Source organism: Nesoenas mayeri, assembly GCF_963082525.1.
Source record: "Nesoenas mayeri genome assembly, chromosome: 6".
NCBI classification, from domain to species: Eukaryota; Metazoa; Chordata; class Aves; order Columbiformes; family Columbidae; genus Nesoenas; species Nesoenas mayeri.
In genome coordinates, this window is record NC_137545.1 from 13,464,973 (window position 1) to 13,485,092 (window position 20,120).

The window sequence follows — 20,120 nt, forward strand, 5'->3', positions numbered from 1 at the left end:
CCGCGCCGAGCCCCGCCCCCGGGCGCGCCGGATTGGCCACGCTCCTCCCCTGAGCGGCGCGGCCCCCGCCCCTGTGCGCGGGGAGGCCCCGCCCCGCCCGCCGCGCTGCGCTTTAGCTGGGCGCGGACTGTTCAACAGCGGCAGTGGGAGTCGCGCCGGGCGCCGCGCGGGTCGGAGGCGGCAGCGCCGCTGTGGAGAAGCCGGCGGGCGAAGGCAAGCGCGGGGCTTGGCGGGGCAGGCGCGGGCGGCCAGGCCGCCGCTGCGTGCCAGCGGGGAGCGCCGCGCTGAGGCGCGGTGCGAGGTGAGGTGGGGAGAAACCGGGGCCGGGCGGCGGTTGGTTCCCGTGGCGGGAGCGGCGGGAGCGCCGCCGAGCGCTGGCGCGCATGCGCGAGGAGGAGACTGAGGTGGGGGCTGGGCGGGGGGGTAACGGTCGGCGCGCGGGGCGGGGCCCGCGGCGCTGAGGCGGCGGAGCCGGCGGGCAGGGCCGCGCTGTGGCCGCCTCCGCCGGTCCCGCGTAGCTCGCAGGGGATCTCCTGTCCTCCCCCCGCCGCGCTGTGAGCACCGCTTTCTGCCCGCCCGGCCCGGCCTGCTGGGCGCGGCGCTCTGGGCTGGCCTTGCCCCGCCGTGCCCGGGGGTGCTGGCCGGTCTGCGGGCGCAGGCTGCTTCCCAGGGTTGCACTACCTTTTTTTTTTTAATGTTTGCATCAGTAGATGAGTGGAAAGCTTTAACCTACATTTTCATGTGTGATTTATTTTTTTAAATTAATTCCTGGGTTTAAACTTCCCTCTGGTAATCAGACTGAACAAGATTGCCACAGATTCCTTTGCCTGACCAAGCTGGCTTCCCAGACTACACAGCACTAACTCAGTAAAACCGAATACTTTAGATAGCCAAGCTCTGGCCAGCAGCTGAGGTCCAGGTGCGTCCCTCAGCCTTCCCTGAGATTTTTTTGTGTGGTCTCAAGTGAGTCTTTTAAGGGACTGTGTGCATCAGCCCCCTGTTTGCAAAATGTTGAAGCGTTTCCCAAAATAAAAAGTAGCAGTGACTGAAGTACTCGGTACTCATCAGCAATGAAAAGGAAAGTAACCAATTTAAGAAAAAAATGAAAATCCAAATGACAGAAGTGTGCCTTTTGTCAAAGGCTAAGTATTTCCTTTTTCTGCTCAATTTAATGAAAAGGAAATATTAAAAATCAAACAGGGTAAAACATGGCTATAATGCTAATAGGTGTACCAGCTCAGAAAGCTGGTCTGCATGCCTTAGGGTCTCCTTCCTGATTTGACATTGTGAAATTGTGTACGTGTTTTGGGGAGTTTAAATTCCGGTCATCTTAATTAGTATCTAAGAGGTGAATGGGTTTTCTTTAAGACCACATTTTATGGCCCTCTGTTCAAAGACTGAAGTGTTGATATAGACCTTTCAATGGATCTAAGAGTATTACAAATGTAAATATTAGAGGCAGATGTACAGCCTCCTTACAGAGACACCTGTCATGTCCCACAAAAAGTGTTTAATATAGGCCTGTGTTAAAAATGACTTCAAATGTTACATTACAAATATGTGATATAGATTGAACAGGAATTAGTTGATGGTATGGTAATAAAGTTGGAAATAATATATGATTCTCTATTCAGAAGCAGTTATGAACAAGGAGAAAAACAACCCTATTCAGAGATTTTAATAAGTCATGGATTTTATAATAAATGAATTCTAATGAGTTCCACTTTAAGTATGTCCTTTTTGATGTTTTTTTAATGATTAAAACTGGGTGGTCTGCCTTAAATTGAGTTCTCTTACTGTTCAGAGAGAGATCCTTTTTAGAGGTGTGTGTATGTGTTAGTGTTTTGTTGTGGTTTTTGTTTGTTTGTTTTGTGTGGAGTTGTTCTGTTTTGTTTTGTTTTTCCCAAAGAGGAGGAATTGTGCTTATATCTTCTGGGGAGTGCAAAACACTGGACTTTACAGTTTTATCTGTATGGTACTGCCTGCACAATGAATGCTGCTGCAAGCTGAGACTCCCCACATAATCCTGTTTGGGTTTTTTTCCAATCTATTAATAGAACAAAATACTAAAATGCTTAAATGCTCATCATGAGTAACTGGGCTGCTTTTGAACTGAAAACAAAAGCTCCCTACTGACTTTTTTTTTTTTTCTTTTCTTAAGGGATAGTCTCAGGTGTGTTTAAATATGGACTTATTTCCTTTTTCCTTCATACTCCTAACCAGGACATACCCAGTGGGACCAATATCTCTTTTGTGGTCATAGCTGGAAACTATACTACGAAAAAAAAAAAGGCAGATTATGCTGTTGAGCTTTTCTTTCTGTTCTTAGAAATGATTAAGTAAGTGTGGTGAAAATTGGGAGAGGTAGGTAAGGTATACCCCGGTGGATGTTTCCCACCAGGCAGGGCTGGGAGAACCAGCCCAAGTCAGCTCAGCTCGGTGGTGGCTCTGGGTCCTGGCAGTGCCGCCGCAGTGCCCGTCTGCCAGAGCACCGCTTTATTTTTGGCCAGTGATTATCAGGAAGGCTGCCCAGGAGGAGCTCGGGATTACGGAGCAAACAACACAAAGCCGTAGGAAACCAGGTTTTGTCAGTGGTGGTGTAGGCAGATCAAGCTTGCTCATGTAGCTGCCGTCTCTTCTGCAGGTTTTCTCTAAGAGGCCTTAAAGCAGCTGCTATCAGTGCAAAATACAGTATTTTTGAATGTTCTTGCTGAGCTTAATTTTGGATGTTTCACCACATGCTGTCTGCTGCCAGTGACTTTGCCTTGCTTTTGAAATGCCTTCTAGACAAGGAATAAACATTGGAAGTTTGCTTATCTGAAACGCTGTTAATCTATGAATAAAGTGGAAACAGCTGTATTAATTTGAAATGTTATTTGTAGGCCCCTGAATTTGAAAGAAAAAAAAATAGTAAATGTAGAAGCTTCTCCTGATCTCCAGGAATCTCATAATTAACAAGAAAGTTTTGGTGTTTGGGATGAGGAACAACAATGACAACTCAATTTACAAGGAGAGAAGACTGGTACACAGGAACCTTACAAACCCTCATGCAAATGGAGTTTTATTGTCATTGAAAATGAAAAGATCACAAACAAACAAAACCAAACAAACACTAGAAGACAAAACAATCCTCCCTCCAATCAAAAATCCCCCAAAACATTGTCTTCGTTGTTGTGTAACAAGTCATAGTGTTATGCAAGGAGGGGGAAAGACTCAAAAAGTGAAAGGAGTAGAAACAAAAGCTGGGAAGGGAATGCCACTCTGCATCCAGACAGGTTGGTGATTGGGTTTTTAATAGGGTGCTGCTAATTACCAACATGACACTAGTTTAAGGATTTACACAAATTCTGTTGAGGTGAGCCTGACAGAGAAGGGTGTAACATGGAAATGTGGAGTAAGGACTGAGCAATAAGCAGAGGTAGCCGGGGAGAGGGGTGGTGGAAAAGGCACTGGGGATCAGGGACCTGAAGCTGGGGTGGGAGTGGGGAGCAGGGTGTGGGTCTGGGGAGCGCTGGGGCTGCTGCAAACGGCTGTTCCCGCTTATATCCTCCTGGGTAATTAAGGCATTAGGGGAGGATAAGCATAAAGTCACTTTAAACATCAGTTGCTGTGCGTGTCTGGTACTTGTTTCTTCCCCGCCCCAGTACTTATTTTACGTCAGCTTTTCTTTTTACAATACTTTTTAGCCATTCAAGTGGAGTGCGTATTCAGCAGATGAAAAGCAAACTGTTTGCCAGTTTAGTAGCATTTCGGCTGTTCTGGTTTTGAAACCTCAAGTAGTACACAATGGAAAAAATCCTTGAAATGGTTTACCTTTGACAAAAAAACTTTTCCCAGAAAGAAAATACAGACTCTTCCTGAATACAGTACTTGCAGTACTTGTCTTCCCTCCCTCTGCACTTATTCTTTTTCCCCAGAAGATAATAGGTTTGGCTCTGGGATCTCACTTCCAGTGAGGGTGGAGTGAAATTGTTTTTGCTGCTTTCTGCCAAAATGAAATAAAATATATAAAAATGAAAATTGTCCTGTTCTTGTCGAGCCAAATACTTGTACTAAAATTTGTTTTCAATTTTTTTGCAGCTGATAATTTGTTTTGCTCTTATGCCAATGACTTTTTGTGTGTTTGTGTGAACTCTTTGGAGAAATGCCATGAACTCTAGACTGGGACAGTACCAGCTTATATAAAGTCTTTTTGATGTCATTGAAATGAGAGGGACACACCTGAAGTGTCTCACATGACTGTCTTCAGGGCAGAAACATTGTGTAAAGTTTGCAAGTTGCTGAATAAGAAGTTAATTGAGCGATTTCACTCTTACGAAGTATTTTAGATTTTTTTTTTTTTTAGCTGTTTTGTATCTTTTGTCAGGAACTCCTAATTAGTGGTTTGTTGGTGCTCTTTAGCTAAATGTTTGTGCTTCAGTTTGAGGGTACTTTGATTTCTTCCCCTCTTTCCCCTGAAAGATGGGGAGGAAAGTCCTCTAAACTCAAAAAAAACTCTTAAAATAATTTGCTAATGGTATTAATTGCCATTTAGGAAATCTGAAACTGTACTAGAAGGATATGTAGTATTTGAGGGAATATAATCAAGTTAAAACACAGCTCTCTGAAAATTTTGTGCGGCCAGTTTTTTGGATCGCCTCCATCTTCCTATCCATAAGAGATAAACATCTCCAAACTTCTCTTTACTTGAGCAGCAGCTCTGCTGCGTGTGGATATTTCCTGGCTCTCAGGAGTAGCAATCTGTTCCTATTCAACTACTTGGGCTACGGAAGGTGTATGGTTGAGTTGGAAAAGCTATAAACTGATTGCTTGGTGTATGTAGATATTGGGCTGACAGCATTCTTGGAGTTCCCAGAGGCAGATCGAATACTCCCTTGAGCTCATAGTAACCCTGCAGAGAAAGCGTGGCTTCAGTTCTGTCCCCCTTACGTTTTAGCCGTGATAAATTGTTTTGACTTACTACAGTTACTTGACACATGCTGAGGAAGGGGAAGCATAGGTGTCTGAAGCCACACTCCTTTCGATTTAAAAATTGTTGTGCCTGCTAGTTCCTACAGGAGTGGAAGGCCAGGAATCAGACAGATACTGAGAGCATTACAAAGTTACCAGAGCCTTTAAAATGTGGGGCTCCAGCTCTCATTAGTGCATTTCCCTGTAGTGAGGCTCTTGCCTAATGGCCATCCACCACACCAGACTGTGTTCTGAATTCCTCTATCGTCTGAAGTTATTGGCTCATTGATAAAGGCTGAAATTCTGGGGATTTTCATAGTCTCATTAATGATGATTTTTAGTAGTATTGTCAGCATTGGGACCACCGAACCTGGTCCCTGTGATGCTGGATAGGTGATGTACAGAGATGAAAACCTTATAGTTGAAGTATATGTGGAGCAATGAAATGTGAATAAAGCATATGGAGAATGTTAAGGCAGTATGTGGCTCTTTATGTTTTTCTTCTTGTTTTGAGAGTTAAGGAGAAAGTATCCAGACTGGTACTTCTCAGCTCCTTAGGATTCCACATCTCCCTTTAAAGTTTGCACGTTCAGCATAAAACCTGTAGTTACAAACAAGCTAAGGCTTCAGACAGGGAGTTTGCTTTTCTTAAGATCCATACATGGCATTCTCGGAATCATTGACCCCTTATGGGATCTGTGCATTGAAAATTGCTGAGCTAAGCAGTTGCTGTGGAGATCAAAGTAACTGAAGACATTAAAAGGAGGGCAGTGGAAATGTTGCTCAAGTAGTATACCAGTTACACAGAGAATTTATTGTGGAATTACTGTGCTACACTCACTTTTTTACTGCTCTCTTATTGTTTCTGGTTTTGTTTCTAACTTCTTAACAGAGAATTTTCAGGCTTCTGCATGTCATGTTTAATTAAATCTTTCTTCAGGTTTGCCTAACCATCTAAACAAAACTAAAAGTACAGTGCAAGCCAGTGACTGCTGCTCTGTAGGCTATGGAATAGATACAGTCTGATATGGTGAAGGTTGACCCTGGTCTTTTAATCCCAAAGTTTGGGAACTCTTTGTGTAAGCTACGGCAAGCCACAGGCAAAAGAGCTTGTAAAGGAAAACTGTCTTTATTCAAATTGTTATCAAAGAATATTGTGTTTGTATTATGCAGACAGTGCTTGATGAATAAAGAATTGGATACAAAGGCACAGGAAAGATTTTTTTAGGAAACATTTACAACTTAACAGTTCTCTATTTTTAAAGCATTAGCTTTCATGATTGATTTCTGAAGTGTATTTGTGAGAATATATAATAACTAATCAAATGCTTGCTTTATATAGAGGTACATTAAATGTATTTCTCCCAGTAGTCCCTCTGAGTTTATTTCAGAGTGTTTCATCATGTGGTAGCTGTTCTGCTTTGCTGAACTTGTAATAGGTAGCTGCATCGCTCCCATTTCTGTGATACTGTTGATGTTGACTCATTTAAGTATTACAAAAAAAATACTTGAACGAAAACCAAATGCGATTCAAAAAGTAACTTATCTCCAGAGCAGATGAAAATAAAATATAGCCAGAGTTTGGGGGTGGAAATGTGTAGATGTGCATCTCTGTGTGTTTGTATATACGTACAGATACACTTGCACGAATCTTTTAAAATGCATCCTTCCAGGTCACATGGCTTATGGTCATGTTTTTCAGTTTGGGCTGGGTTAGATGACATTGTTGAACTTTGGGAGTCTTATTTCTCAGACTGATAGGATCAGAAATGCAATGAGGTATGAACACTTACTCCCCTGAGAGGTAAAGGCTTTCATTGCACATGGAACAACCTCTGACTGAAATAAATAAAAACCAGAGTGTTCTTGTTTGACTTGGGAGGAAGAATAGTCTATCATTTTTCTTTAAATAATGTCATTTTTATTTAATCTTTGACTAATGTCGAAAGAATGAAATGTCTGACAGAGTTGTTGCATTTGTACTGTGTTATGAAAATGAGAAAATTTACATGGCCCATGTTATTTTCAGGTTTGCTGTAAACTACCTACCATAGCTATAATGACACCAGCCCTCAGAGAGGCAGCAACAAAAGGTCATGGTATCCACTTGTCGCCTTCTTTGTCCTCTAGAGCTATGGAGTCTGATACAGCTTTGTGCATGGAAAATTCCAGAGCAGTGGAAGAGAAGATAAAAGAGGACTCCATCGCACAGATTACTTGCTCAGTCCTGGGGTTCCCCACTGCTGAGCCCAACCTCAGGAATGATATCCTCAGCGTGCACCATTTCGGTTCTCCGCCATCCTCCAAGCACTATCAGTCTGTCTTGTTAATGAGTAGAAATTCTGCGTTTAGCAACAGAACCGGTAAGCAAACAAAAGTGGGAGAGCCCGACTGCTCCAAGATGAGAAATTCATTACCTAATGGTGCTGACACATCATTTGGTTTGATTAGTCATTCGGAACCCGAGGAACAGGTCAAAGGGGGAATGTTTTCAGAGACCACATCTCCGAATTTGACAGAAACACAGAGACTTTCGGATTCAAATGTAACTGAATCCACTAATGCAGAAGAAATGGAGCTTTTAAATGGTAAATGGTACAAGAAGAATGGGTTTTTGGGCAGAGCTCTGGAAGTCTGCGCTGAAACAATAAAAGGGGATTTATTACACCAAATTCTTCACAGGCCTTCAGAAGGGATTTTGAGCTGCACCCCGGAGGAGGTGTATGGTCGCTTACTCCAGTGTGTCACTAAGCAACAAATGGAAATCAGTCGCGCCAAAAGAACTCAGAAACGTTTACAAATGCTCCTGGCAAAGCATGTTATCAAACACTGTGATCAGCAGCTAAAGTGCTTTGTGAAACATCAGCTACAAAGAATGAAGGTTTTCCATGAGCCAACCAGATTTTCCAGCAGTAGATCCCTCAGGTGCACTGAAGGTTGGGCAGAAAACAACACAACTACTTTGGAGACTAGTTCGAGCACGGACGTACAGAACGGAGTTAGCGTTGCACCAGGTGAAATCCGGGGGTTTGCACTTTCTACTGGAGGGCTGCTGTCTCGCGTGGAGCAGGATCTGGACTCCGATGCCACTTGTAGCAGCTCAGATGAAGATGGTGAGGAACAGACTGTAAGAACAGCTGTGGAAGCGTAAGTGTTAAATTCCTGCTAGACTCATGTGCTTCATGCTTATAAATCAAGATGGATGGAAGGGTCTAGACCTGCAGATTCTTGTGTGAGTAACCTCACTCAGTAGATAGTCCTGAAATCAGCAGGGCTGCCTGTGTGAGCCAGGGGTAGAGGCCAGACAGAAAGCATGGACTTCCCCCAATTACAGCGTCTACGGAGCAGTTACTTTACTAATAGAGAGCTAGATTTTGTACAGCACTCTATCAGTTTGCATTACACGAGTACCGCTAATTATTCCTTACTGGGAAGGTGCTGTCAATCAAATAGTGATAGTGCTGTAAATGATATTTTTGGTTGTTATGAAAATAGTTTTAATTTTATTCTGGAGTTATTAAGAATTAGTCAACATTAGGATCTTGAAATCCACTACAATGTGATAAAAAGTAAAATTGACCACCTGATGCAGGTGTCAAGCCATCTAGTATGTGGGGGTTGTGTATTGAAAAAAATTGGTTCCTTGAAGTACAATTTTAAAAATGTTAATTTAATTACTGAAGTTGTTCTGCTACTGTGAAGGAAGCTAGCAGTGGTGTTGATGGTATATTTTTCAAGAAGAACCAGAGTGAAATTAGTATAATTAACTAATACTGTATGGAATTGACAGGGACCCTGTCAGTACAAATTATTGTAGCCTTGAAAATTGGAGGTGGGTAAGAGAATAAGATGGTAAAATTGTTTCCCAGTGGTGGTACAGCCTTTTATTTTAAAAAAAAATGCTTTTCCCTAGCTTGCTACACTATTAACAGCATCTCTGTGGTCAAGCAATTTTAGAAAGTGGTGAAAGGACAGCTGCTTTCCCCATTCTATAACTGGAGAGAATAGGGTATGTCTTAATGTCTGTTAAGATGTGATAGTCGGGACAGTGACAGACAGAATAGAGCTTCACAGCTTGGTAGGAGCTTTGTGCTACCTACATTTCCACTGCTCGAAGTCAGGACTGGTTTTGTGTTTCATGATCTCTTATACTTTGCTCTTAGAGAGTGTCTAGAAACATTAAGAGTGGCACTAGTGTTTGAGCAAAAATAAATACTTAAAAACATAATGTCTTGTTCTGTTTCTTGAGAAGCATAATGTTCAGAAGAAATCCAAGAAGCTTCATCTTAAATTGGAAAAAAGATATCCCATTATGTGTTTATAGCCTCAGTTAGGGAAGCTTCAGCATAGCATAGTTTTATCAAATCACTGCTGTGTTGGGCTAAACTCTGTAGGCCTGGAAAACAGAGAGAAGGAGAAGTGCATAGTAAAAATTAGTTTTCTTTTTATGTATTTTCAGAATGATAAATACTGTACTAAAGTCTGACTAAAGCATAATGACTTGCCAGCTAAGTTACGATCATCTTAGATATTTGAATTTGAAAAAAATTATTCTCCTTTTGAAATATTTTAATGAAAAAACAGTATTTTTGGCTCTCCCAGTCTAGGAGAACCCACATTCTTCTCCTAGCTGATACGTTTGAACTTCTGAGTACTAGTTCTGCCTCTGGGATTCTTATCTTGTGATTACATGAACTGAAAAGGTGATGAGAAACTCTTGATTCCTGAAGGGTAGTGCATAATGTAAAAATTGGCCTGAAGTTCTGTGCGAGGGTTTTCTTTTTTGTTCTTGCCAGGGACAGTCGAGTTTCTAACTCTGCCTGCCAGTCCTTTACCTGCTTCTTGTGGCTTTTCAATTGCTGAAGTTATCTTTCCACTTAAGGCTTACTCAGTGTGCTCTGTTACACTGAGGGAGAAAATTCACAGAGGATTATGAAGCAGAAAGGCAGCACCTTGGGCTCAGGAAATCCCCAAGCTGCTGTTGTTGGCAGCCAAGGGAGCGTTTTTGAAAAGCGCTGCTCCCTCCATGCCTGCCCCCTTGTGAGGCTCTTATCTCGGCTACAGCTAAGAGGCAGGAGACTGGGTAGATCATCTATAATCTGACTCAGCACAATGCTTTTTTTCTGTTTTTTTTCCTCCCCTTTGTTATGTTCTTCATGCAGAACAGCAATTGAGCAGCAGGGGGACGAGGTGGCAATGGGCTCTGCTGAGGCCTTGCTGCATTTGGCAGTGCAGGAATCCCTGGTGCTGGAACTGCGCTCAGAGTTCAAGTACTGCCTGGTTTAAGCAGAAACACCTTGTCTGTGTGCATAGGCTGAGGCAATGCTTGAATTAACACTGCTGTGAGGGCAGGCTGTCTCTTATTTGAATTTATTGTTATCTACACCTTCATAGGGTTTTCTTAATTTTTTTCAACTTTCCCAAGCCTTGTCATTGTGGCTAAAAGACTGCACTTTTTATTCTACATAGCAAAGGTAAATCAGTTGTTCACCAGTCCAAGTTGCTGAAATTTGCTGTTTCCTGAGCTTTAACATTTTAAGGCTCTTTGGATTGTTTTTCACCTGGATGAAAGAAACAAAGTTAACACCCATTTTTATTTCTGCTAAGTGCATTCACATTCTTTGAAATGCCTTTCTCTCCAAGGGAATTGTCTCTTAGTGCTTTCCAGAAATAGTGTTATCATGTGGGTGAGAGAATGCTCGTTTCCTCACCTGGGACTCATTTTTCACAGTGAAGACTTTCACTGACCTGGAAAGACACTTCATCTGTGATATTCTTCATAATACCGAACTGTAGATGTTATAAGGTTCTACTAATGTAGTGATGAATTGGAAAAATGTTTTGGTTTTGCCTGTACCCCAGTATACTGAGTGCATTTAACTTGAGGGTATAATGCTGGTGACTGGTCGTTGTCATGACTGCAGTGCTTTTTATGCTTTTTGGAGGGGCAGGAGGTGTCAATCCAATGTACAAGAGGGGAAGATCAAGCAGTTATTGTGTTTGCCTGAGAACGGTCTGTTTCCCATCAGGAGGGAGAGATTGATTCCAGCTCCAGTTCTTCCTGGTAGGAAAAAACCTGGAGCTATTTTTAGCATTTTGAACCTGTTCATTCTCATTATCCTGAAAAGAGTTTTGTTTTACAAGTGTTGACATAAGCTCTTCTGAGCTGTATCTCAATGCTTTGTGTCTCAAGTAAGAGTGTCTTTATGTATCTATTTCAATACCTCTGTTGTTTAGTTGCAAATAGCTGTTATAAGATATTTGGACCATTGTTCATCTCTTATGCGTTACATAGGTGCTGTCCTCAACACAAGAAAGATCCTTGGTTAGCTGGTGAACACAATTCTCTTCTAGTTGACAATTCACAGTATTTATTGAACTTCCTTAGTTTCTCTAGCAGTTGGAAAGCCTCTTCCCATTTCAAGAGCTTAATGAAAACACATTTGGTCCTTTGAGTATTTGGTAAAGAGAAATATGAAAAAACAATTGCCTCCTTTCAGGAGTTCTGTCATTTTGCTGCTAGTGTCAACTCATGAATGTCTTTAACCTGTCACAGTTTTCACAAAAGGTTTCTCAGGCAAAGCACTGAATTTCCATAAGTAATTTGCAGTGTATTCTAGTTCAGTTCCTGCCTTCAGATGGAGGAAATGCCCTGAGACACTACACGGGGGCTGTGGTAGAATTTACTCCGTTTCTTAAAGGCAGATTTTAGGTGCTGGTCACTTGTTCTGTGTGAGGCGTTAGGAACCAAAGTGGATGGAGGCCCTGAGGAGTACATCACAAAGCTGAACGTAAATAATTCCTTTAGGAGTTCATAACAAACATCAACCACTTCAGATGCAACATAGACAGCATTTCACAAGCTGAGTTTTCTTGGAACTTGTTGATCTTCTTTGTGGTTCATGAAGATGGAAGATTATTCATAGAATTGGCCACCAATTTCAAACAAGGTGACTTGGGGGAGGATGTGGGCTCAAAGTTTTTTCAACAACATAGCTTTGCTCTGAAAGCTCTTTGTTGTATGTATTATCCAACTCTACATCCTTATTTCTGTATTTAGTGTGTGTTCCTCGTGTGGTTAGAAGTTCTAGTTGTTTACACTGTACCACAGAGAAGTCTGATGCTGAGGTGATTATTTGAGAAACCTTTAAAGTGACAGGGTACAGAGTTTTTCTTCTACATGTGCTACGTGAATGATCTTCCAGAATTAAAAGATACATCACTGGGATTTTTTGAAGGCACAGCTGCACACTCCAACTGTAATGCAGGTATCTAATTGATTAGAGAGAAAAGGTACTTAGAATAGATTTTTCTGCAAAATAAGTTGCTCTATTGACCATGAAAGGACCTGTGCTCTGTTTCTCCAATCTTCCTTCCCCCATCTGAATACAGTCCTTTTGCATCATTTGGTGGGATTTTTTCCTTCTGAAATATTCTCATGCTTTTCCTCTGATTTTTTTGAAAGACATGTTTTACTGATTATCCTCCAGCAACCTCAAGTCTGACGAAGAAGCACTGTTTTATTTTTCCATGCCCACGGGGTTTATTGTGCCTGGAAACTTACAATGAATGTGCAGAGATAGTAAATCTTTCTCTTTTTTTTTTTCCTCTTCTGTGTTGGTGTTCTGGTTTTTGGGTGTTTGTTTGTTTGTTTGGGGGTTTTTCTGTTTGTTTCATTGGTTTTTTTTTTTGTTTGTGGGGTGGGTTGGTTGGTTGGTTTGTTTGTTTTTCCCCTTAGATTGCTACTTGGAAAGAGAGAAGATGGGAAATCTGCTTTTAACACAGATACTTGGTGGGGAGGGGAACAGTAAAGTGGAGAGAATACAGGAAGGAAATACTATGACTAGGATCTCCATATCTAATCTGTTTGTTCTAGATTATTATCCATTATTCCTAGCATTTTTCTCATGGCTAACTGAGCAACATCAATGCAGTTCTGAGGGCTCACTACAGAAGGCACTGTTTAAGGGCTGGGGTTTATTGCATGTCTTTGAAACACATTGTAAGGAGAAGCTGTTAGTTTTTGCAAGGTCAGATCCTAATTTTCCATTTTGAGCTGTAATGTCACTTCATAGCTGATACTAGAGCTGAATTCTGGTTTAGGAAGAGGAGGAAGAGAGTCTGCCAGGACTAAATACTGCTCTCCATTTTTCTTATGCAAGAAAACCCAATCATTTCCAGTTTTGAAGACCTTTTTACTTTACAAGTCTGGGAAATGTCTCATTCGCACAGAATATGAGAGCTTTTGAATAAGTATAAATTCATAGGTGCTGATAATATGCTGATTTTGAAATGTTTTATACATTGCTTTTTCATGAATTCTATTATCTTAATTCTTGGCTCCTGTCACTAGGTTGTGGGAGGAGAATCGTTACAAGGGAATGAAAGAAAAGCTAGTTTTATCTTACCTTCTGTTTTCACTCCAGGGATACAAGTATTATTTCAGGATATATTCAACCTCACTTGGTTGGATTTCTGTAAGATGGATTTACAACTTAGAGTCCCACAAGCATCTATGGTTTTTCTTCAGAGATCTGATGTACAGCAATAATAATTTACTTTTGAACAAGATTTCTTTCTCACAATACCAGAGTAATGTTCTTGTGACTGAGGATCCCGATTTCTAACCTGTAATTACATCAATATTTTTACAGCTACTGAAAGTGGACTGAAATGTTTTAATGGAAGGGAGAAGGTTTGACAAGTTGTAACCTGTAAGTGAATATCTGAGCCAGGAATGTTAAAGCTTTTGAGTTAGATAGGTGTTGAATGCATATTAAATAAAAACTTGGCATTATTCTTCTGAATACACAGTCAACATAGTATAGTAGAATAGAAAATCTAATAAACAGACGTGTATACATGATAACCTTGCATGCTTAACTAAATGGTAGGCAACAAGAGTTTGGTACTTGATGTCAGCTGCTGATTAATCAGTGGTTTATGGCTTTTTTCTTTTGCTAAGCCATGAATTGTGTTTGTTTTATTAAAAAGATTTGTTTGCAAACAACAATGGGCTGTCGTTATAACATCTTGTAGAAGGAGGGCAGCATTATTTCATTTTACAGATAACATTGATTTCCTGAGAATCTACATCAAAGGGATACATCCAGTGTCTTTGAAAGTCAGTGTATGTGGGCCCCTGAAACAGGAAATCATTTAAATGCTTTTCCTTTTCACATGAAATAAAAAGTGTGCATAAAGGCTTCCCAAAATAGGAATGCTTTCTTGTAACAGGGTTTCATTCATACTGCTAAATATGGGTTAGGAATGTAACTTTAGGTATCAGATTTAAATATATTGACTTGTGCTCTTTTTTACTGAAACTGAAATAGCTGTAGATTATTTTCATCAAGATATTTCACCTAGCTGTTGTGGGTGAGAAGAAGTTTTCTCTTGGGGAATTTAATTCAATTTCAGTTAGCAAACTTCTAATTACCGATTCTGGTATTTGAAAAAAAAGTAAACCTGAACATCCATGTTTGAATTATAAACTAATCTTCTGCCCAGCCCATGGGAGTGGACCAGGCACCAATAACACTTGGTGAAATGCCACCACAAGCTCCTACAACCAGGAAGGTTGCAACTCTTCAAACCTGCATTCAGCACACTCTCCAGCCCTTGTCCCTGCAGACTGTAGGGTTTAACCTCCTAAGAAATTCCATTCTTGCCCTGCCAAGCAGACAGCCAAGTACTGTTTGGTCACTCCTCTCTATGTATTACTTAGTCGCAGCGTGTTTCCAGCACCTGTGGGAGGCCCCAAGGACTCAGTCTCTGACATACGCGGGTGTCCCCAGGGAAGATGCTGGGAACTCACCCCTTTCACACTCAGCACAGCCCGTCCCCAGCTCCCTTTGGGTCCTGCAGGTGGGCTGGGTCCAGGTCTGAAGGCCTGAAGCGGGACCTGTCCCAGCTCTGCCCAACTTTCCTCCCCCTCAGAGGAGCACTGTGGGGTCCCCCCAGCTGTCATGTTACCCGTGTCCCACACATGCACTGCACACACCGTACAGCGCGGCACGTTCCCTTCTGTAAGGCAAGGGGCGGCAGGAGCTAGAGGTCAATGTGTGGAGGTGCCTTTGCTGTAGCTACTCCTCATTTCTCACCTGGTTGCTCCACTGTGGGCTCCTCACCAGCCACAGTCCCTCCTGAGTCTCCTCTCAGTCTCTGCCTGGGTCATTTTTCTCTGTTCTGCAGGGCTGCGGCTCCTCCACTACCAAAAACCTGATGATGATTTCCAGTGCATCTGGCATGCAAGTTCAGGATCAACTGTTGTCTGTCCAACAAGTCTCAGAAAAGAATATGCTTCCTATCTTCCTATCCATTTTTACATTTAAATCTGATACTGCATACAGCTAGAATGAAATTAGTTATAAGCAAGAGTTAGATGTTACATGAATACCATACCCACTTGTTCCTTTAAAGAATATATGTAAAAATTTGGGGACTAATTTCAGTGGCTTGAAAGCATTGATATACTGCTTATATGCTGTAATAATGTTCCATTTGCACGTATCTTCAAAGGAATATATTGTAAGCTCTGTCTCATTTTATGTTGAGGATGGAATCCAGACGTAGTGCTACTTCCTTGATTTATTTTTCAAGGGCAGTTGTGTAATACGGAGAATTTCTAGGCCTGTGTTCCTGGTGTTAGTCTATTGATGTTGTGCCATTTCAAAGGCAAGAATAAAAGCTTGTTTCCAGGCAGCCCTGGTATTCCTGAAGTTTATTTCTTGCATGTTTGTGCTACCTGCTTCTCTGCTCCGTGCTGGGGTGCTGGAGGAGCCAATGGAATCTTAAAACCTCATTTTATAATATTTTAACAAAAGCATTAGCAGATATGCATTTTGCAGTGTTTTTTATTTTATTAAAAGAGGAAATAGTGGTGGTTTACCTTTTGCAGGTTTTTACTTCTTGGGCAGTTAATATTTTAACTGACCCTACCTCCACCAACCAATTTGGCCTTTTATCATTAACAGCTCTAAAGAGTTATGTAAACAGAATAGAAGATGAAAAGCTCCTACTAGGTTATGAAGCCAGCCACTGGAAAGGTTCAGCACTATAACAGACAACACTGCTCTAGGAAGCTGAATTTTTAGTTTTTGTTGAGCTCTAAGTGGAGTTAACAATGAAGTGCAAGTGGAACCGTTCAGTTTCTAACATAAAACTTGTAGTAATAGTGTGATTCTTTGCCTGAACTCTGTTGCACTCAAGTGCTGGCTGTGGTGTCTCATCAGTTTGGAAGATGTGATTTCTCACATGAGGGAGCATATAGAGCTCCAGTGTGAAATGCTTATGAAATTTCTCCTTTACTAGGGCATCTAAGTGCAGAGGCTTACTCTTTTTATATTTTCAGTTATATTCTACAGGCTTTTTTCCTGAATGTTGATTTTTCCCTGTCTCCCTTTCCCACTGTCCCTTCTAAACTTATTTGTGGAAGATGTAAAAATCGTGCTCTGTTGCTACTTAATTTTTTTTCTCCACTCTAGTTCTGTACCATGAAGTTTAAGGGAACATCACATGTATGGTTGATAATTTCAGATGTTAGTGCATAAATTCCCTAGGCCTGGTGGCTTAGCAGAAATGTTCAACTGGATAAAGTTTTATGGTTTGGGAAGATAAGATATGTATTATGTGGTAGTATCAACGTATGTTATTGGATGCAATTCTGGAAGTATGAAATGGCAGCAGTACGTCAGAGGTGGTGGGATCAGGCGTGGGTGCCAGGATTTGTTGTGATAAGCAGTTGCCGATGTCTGTAGATGATAAGGAGAACTGCAACCCATCTGCTCTGAAGCCGTGTAGTATTCCAGAGGAAAAATCTCTGCCAGGTAAAATTTCTGTTAAAACACCAGAGATGATAGCAACCCAGTACGCTCCACAAGAACGACCTGATTGCAGATCCTCACAGAGACTGCAGGAAGATTTTGAGTGCCAGAAAACTTCCCTAAATTGATTTTTTGTGTGTGTGCGGGTTGTCACAAACCAGCAGCATATTGCTCTCCACAGGCAGGCTGCAGCAAGTGCTCCTGAATTATCTGAGCAAAGGCTCATTGTGAACTGTCAGAGTAAATAGTGTTCTGTTGTGCAGCGTTGATTGGATATGATACTGCAGGATGATATTAAAGTTTGTTTTAATCTTGTTTGCGCTCTGGAATGCATAGAAGAGACTGAGTTCATAAAACAGCACTCGCTGTTTTTTTTAAATTACGTTGCTATTATGGATTTAACAGTTAACTAACTGGTCCAGGGAAATTAATACTTCAACAGCAATCAGAAGTTAGTTCATTCTCAAAACAAATATTAAGTAGGTGTGCTGGAAGAATCAGTCCTTGAGAAAGCATTTACAGGTCATTTCATAGTTGGACATGTTTGCTCAGCCGTTACAAGTGTTCGAAGTTTTTGTTGGGAGCGGGAATTTTTCTCTCATGAGTAAAATCTAGATGTATATCTAAAATACATGCACTGTATATCTGAATTCACCTAATTTCCATGTTTTATATACCATATCTTAGTTTTCATACGTGAGCTCTTATTTACTGTCATTGTTTGCAGAGAGAAGAAAAATGGACATGTTGAGTTTCACCAACGTGTTGACAGCCCTTTGCTCACCTTAACGGCTTGTGTGCAAAGGCTTGTATTCAGGGCAGCTGCTTTTTGAGTGTTGCCATGTGTAGTCCCAGGAAAAGTGACTGTGATGCTGGTGTCAAATTAGGGGCAGTTCAAGAAGTTTGCAGGCTTGCAGCTCTGGTTCCAGGGGACCCCCACCATCCTAGTGTGCTGTTAAACATTTGTGATAAGAGTGCCATTTGGTGAATATGAACTGGTTTGTATTTTTGTACAGCTCAGTGAGCTTCCCAAGAGAATTGGGGAATGTATGATTTTTTTCCAGTGTGTCAAGTCTTCTGAATTTAATAATGAGTCATTTGATGTCTGGATGAGATTTAAAGATCTGGAGAATTTTGTGATATTTTGCTTTTTAATTTCCAGAATTGAGTCCTTCAGCAAAATGATGAACTTCTGCCATTGTTTTCAGTGACTTCCACCGAGGAAGGTGATTAGCTCTTTATCCTGAGGATATTCAGTCTGTAGTTTATGAGCTGCTTCTTTCTCCCAAATACTTCACTGTCTCATGTTTGGCAACAGGCTTCTGATACCCTAGAAGTTCCCTGGGAGAGGAGGAGATGAACCAGCAGCGATGGTAGAGTTCAGGATCACAGGGTCGCTTTAGGACTAAATCATCTGAAAACTGGATGCCAGAACAATGTGGATTAAACTGAAGGGGCAAAGCCTGGCAGAAAGAGCAAAATATACCATGTTAGGAAACTGAGCAGAAATGTAAGTGCAAGGGGCTGTCAGGAACAACTGCTGTTCTTATGTTTAGTGCATCATTTTTGAATTGGAGGAGTTTTTCCTACTTGCACTATGTGGGTGCCTTGCTCCCTGGCTTGTTCATGTTTAAGATAGTTGTAACTTGAAATTGTTGGTATTCTTTGAAATAAACCTTTTGGAAGGAGACTGTGTTTTGGGCTGGCAAACCTGCATTTTGGAGTGTTGGTCTGTGGCAAACATCCTCCTTCCCTGTTGAGTAGGAAGTGTCCTGTCACTGTCCCTGCAGACGTGTTGTGGCAGGGGCTGTTGCTTGTTCTGACTGGAAATTGGGAGGCTGGAAGGCCTCAGTTTCCTTTTAATTTTCAGGATATAAGATACTTGTGGAGAATCTTCCCTTGGACACAGGGCTGTATGCTCTAAAATACTGTTTCCTGTGCTCAGCATACCTATTTGAATCAACCCTCCTATATACTATCAATCCCAGCTTCGTTTTTTGTGTATTTTAAACAGCACTGTGTTTTTCCTTCATTATTTATGAACTGTTTTTTCAGGCTTCTTGCTTGGTCTGCTTATAAAAATTAAATATGCCTAAAAGGTTTAAATTCCACCCCATCTCCTCTCCCATAAACAAACAAACAAATAAATCTACCCTAGGCACAAAACCCAAACAACAGTGTGTGTCTAGCCCAGCAATTTTATCGTGGTTGCCAGTGCCCTTTGCACTCAGGTTGCCTGGTTTTGTTTTTTGGGATGGACTGATCTTAGCTATTGGGAAGATGTAAATCTCACCCACAACATAATGGAGGCACTGGTAGCAGAAAATACTTTCTATAGTCCTGTTGTGCTCTTTGATGTTGGCTTGGTTACATAAAAGCATGGTTTGTTCTTAATTCTGTTTTCTCTTTTGGGAAAAATGAGAGTACTGAGGGCTTCATTCCTATTCTCTGTCTGTAGATCATGGCTAAAAACTTTTTTCATTTAAAGCAATAACACTGACTGTAATAATGTATTATTTAGTGCTCTTCACTTGCCTCTTCAGTCTCAGCAAAAGCAAGTAGCTTTGCTGGAATGCTGCTACTGTATCTGCTGGTACTGGCCATCCCCAGGCAAATTCTTTCCTGTGACGCAGTACAGCCTGAATGTCGGCTTCCTACTTATATTTTTGATCATACTTCTGACTGTCTGCATTGGCATCTGTGCTCCTTGTGGATTGTTTGTCTGTCCTCCCTCTGTCTTTCCTTCCATCCTTCGTTCTCTTGCAGGTTGTGCAGTATTGATCTGCAGTTCAACCAGAACAGGGGAAATGCAAGCCAATATCTCACGTGGAAACTAATTTTGTCTCCAATACATTTCCAGCATGTTTTTGTAGGGAAATTTAAATGAGGTGTTTTATTCATACAAAGTCAGGATTGCTCTGTTCTCTTCCAATTCCAATAGTCCTGGATGTATGCAGCAGATCAGCTGCAGATTTAGAGTCATTGCAAGAGCAGTAACTTTACATGTAAGTTTAATATTTCACCATCCTACAGTACTGAACATTAGAAAGTTTTGCAAACGTAAAGTGGTTTGTATTGAGCTGCCAGCAGAAGAGCAAATTTGAAGTTCCTGTGGAGGATGTGTGACATTAGAGTGGAAAGCATGGAAACCCAGGAATGACGCTTTGCAAAAGGAGCACACAGGAAGTGGGACAGACAGAAACTACTTTATGTCTCATTCCCAACAGAGAACCAGAGCAGGGGCTTCTACTTTAGCACCTGCTCTGACTTCCTCCTTTAGCAACATGCCTGGTTATTTTTGTAACCCTTTATGGTTGGTTGGTTTGGTTTGGTTTGTTTTTCCTC

The 20,120-nt window shown here is 41.4% G+C and overlaps 1 protein-coding gene across 7 annotated transcripts in view; it reads left to right on the forward strand.

The window, feature by feature from the left end:
• The first annotated feature begins 137 nt into the window (after window positions 1-137).
• KANSL1L (KAT8 regulatory NSL complex subunit 1 like) overlaps window positions 138-20,120 on the forward strand; it is a 66,462-nt gene continuing 46,479 nt past the window's right edge. For 6 of the 7 annotated variants that reach the window (XM_080346570.1, XM_080346573.1, XM_080346569.1 and 3 more), the window contains exons 1-2: window positions 138-213; window positions 6,980-8,097. In XM_080346570.1, the coding sequence (XP_080202696.1) occupies window positions 7,010-8,097 (1,088 nt within the window). In that variant the 5' untranslated portion in view covers window positions 138-213; window positions 6,980-7,009. Of the gene's footprint in view, window positions 302-6,979; window positions 8,098-20,120 lie in introns of all 7 variants that reach the window. The other variant, XM_080346571.1, reaches the window with a different exon arrangement.